The 2,726-nt window shown below is 31.3% G+C and overlaps 1 protein-coding gene across 1 annotated transcript in view; it reads right to left on the reverse strand.

Moving 5' to 3' along the window:
- The window catches only part of FSIP1 (fibrous sheath interacting protein 1), a 51,766-nt gene that overhangs the window by 36,608 nt on the left and 12,432 nt on the right, over positions 1-2,726 (reverse strand). Inside the window, exon 10 of the mRNA XM_015825842.1 lies at positions 1,417-1,581. Within this exon, the coding sequence (XP_015681328.1) occupies positions 1,417-1,581 (165 nt within the window). The remainder of the gene's footprint in view (positions 1-1,416; positions 1,582-2,726) is intronic.

Here is a 2,726-nt window from a genome sequence, read left to right on the forward strand (position 1 = left end):
TTTTCAAAATTTGCCAAAAAAACCCACAATTCAAATCTTAACTAAAACAGTACATTTATTACATAAGACATACTTTTCTTCCAATATTGTGTAGTTTAAGCCAAATCACTGAATAGAATTTAAGCTATTTAAAGTTGATGAACCACAGAAAAATTGTTAGTAGCATTTCTGGAACAGAGTCAACAGGTATGCCAGTGAAACCAATGTTTTTCCAACTGTCTAGGCTTACCGTTATTAGCTTGTTGAAATAATGAATGGATTTACAGAACATATCATATGAAGCCATGATTTGTTGGACCTAGTTTTGTTAAATAAATCACAAACAGATGGATTCACCCAACATAACTCATTACTCATCTTATAAACAGGTTCGCTCTGAAATCAGAGCGGTCCTCAGAGGTATCCGCAGGAGGTAAGGGGCAGGGGCAAATAACAAAAGCAGTGTTGTGCTATCACAATGCAAGCTCTTTAAGCACAAAATGGTATTGAATATTAAGTTCATAGAACACTGTCTTCTGTATATTTCCTATATTCTGATGAGTAGTACATAGTATTACAGAAATATATAATGTTACATGTTAAATTGTTAATTAAATCCTTTTCTTACAAAGCTGATGAACTTTTGAGATTGTAGAAAACCAGGGGGTCTTGGTCCATGGTTTGAAAACCTTGAACATAATGCTTCACCAAAAAAAGAAAAACATTACAAACACCTGAATTCTTTTAAGGCACACATTGGAATATTCCCACATCCCCAAACTACTTGTTTCCACCTTTTGCTGATTTTGCTGGACTCCACCAATCCTAATTCTGTAAGTGACCTATACTCTTGGGTTTATTAGGAAAGACAGAGTATCGAGAAGAAATCTGTATTTTTCTGGGCTTCTGGTTATTGGTATAATGGCACGGCAAAATAAAAGTGATCTAAGAAGATAAAGCAGCAAACATCGGTACTAGAAAGAGGAATTTATTCAGGAAATGGGAGGAAAGGAATCAAAATATTCACAGCAGCTGGGAAAAGATCTCTATTTTGGACTTGCTCAGAATTAACAAATAAATCTGGAGGAGGAGAATTGAAGAAAAACAGGGAAGAATTCCCCCAATTATTATAAATGAAGTGCCTTGGGTGGGTGTGGGGGACTAAGAAAGATTATTGATGTCTGCTAAGTTATATTAGGAGTTTCTTTTAAGGACCAAATGAAAGCGGTTGAAGAGTACAAATCTCAGACTTCCCAGTCCCCAATCACATTTCCTTAATATAACTCTTTATGAGAAACATACTTTTCTGTCTGATTGAATCTATTACAGAATGGATATCAATTAAAAAAGAGATTAAATGCCAATATTGTCAAAAGAATAATAATTTTTAATAAGTATAATATTGTCACAGCAAGGCATCCTCTAGCTATTCTGTACCTGATAAATTTTACTGGAAGCTTTTGAACAGGAGTCCTGAAATACAGACAAATCTCCATCAGATATTATTATTTTGAGTTTAGCATCGATTTCTGCAAGGTGATGATATTCCATTGGTTCGGGTGTATATCCTTCACCTGGTACTAATATTCTAGTTGTTTCTTCCTATTAAAATAAAATGAAATAATTATTTCCCCCCCACAAATTACAGAACTAAGACAAAAAAATAAATTCTAACATAAGAATAGAATATATGATATATTACAAGAGAAATATTGTCTTTAGGAAAAAAGTGCAGAATCAGAACCAATCCTGTATACATATTAAAGCACCAGTTTGATAGCTAGGACTGATTACAAATAATACACAAAGGGTAAGTGCAATGTTCAGAAAATCATTTCCTCAAGCAAATGACTAAATTCCTAACTTTAGTACTCTGATTTCCAAACAAATGCACAATATGTTTTAATAGTAAGATAAATAATTGAAATGTTTTAGGGAAGGGATTGATAAATCCTAACTGATCTTTGGAGTCTTCTTTCTCTTAGTTTGGTTATTTACTTGCAGACTCTTCATTATGTTTAATATTCTCTTTTATTAGTAACTGATCTTACCCTGTCCATAAAAAAAAATGATTTTTTTCATGATAAAATGGAATAAAATATTTGGTTACAACATACAAATGTAACAGTGTGAGAACATGTGGTTCAAAAGACTGAAATTTATCTATGTTATAAACTTAGAGAATTTCTATAAAATGATGTATCATTGATATAATCACTAGAAAAAATATCTAGAATGTATCAAGGTACTTCAAATTTATGCTGGAAATATAAACAAGAGAGGATATTTAGTATAATTGGTGGATATGCAAAAAAGCCAGAAAATTTTGGACTCAAATATATATAATACAGAAGATTTGAAAGATTAACATACAATTGAAACCAGAAGTTTTTCTTTTGTGTCTGATGAACAAACAACTAAAAAAGTACCATGAGAATTTTATTTTTATATATGATAACTGTATTGACATTATCATATGCACAAAGATTGAGAGATTTGACATTATCCACAGTGGAAGAATGGATAGTGAAGATGACAGAACTTGCTGAGATGGCAAAACTGATGACAGAAAGGACATTGTTTAAATTTAATTGTGATTGGAAACTCCTTATTGACTTTTTGTGTGAAATAGAAATTAATAAAATTATATTTGGTTTCGATTATTAAAAAAATAATTATATAAAAATGCATGTCATGCTGTACCTACAGAGTAAGAGGTTAATTTACTTTTACAGTATATGTATAAT

The sequence above is a fragment of the Protobothrops mucrosquamatus genome, unplaced genomic scaffold (genome assembly GCF_001527695.2).
Source record: "Protobothrops mucrosquamatus isolate PMUCROS unplaced genomic scaffold, P.Mucros_1.0 scaffold_202, whole genome shotgun sequence".
Taxonomy (NCBI): domain Eukaryota; kingdom Metazoa; phylum Chordata; class Lepidosauria; order Squamata; family Viperidae; genus Protobothrops; species Protobothrops mucrosquamatus.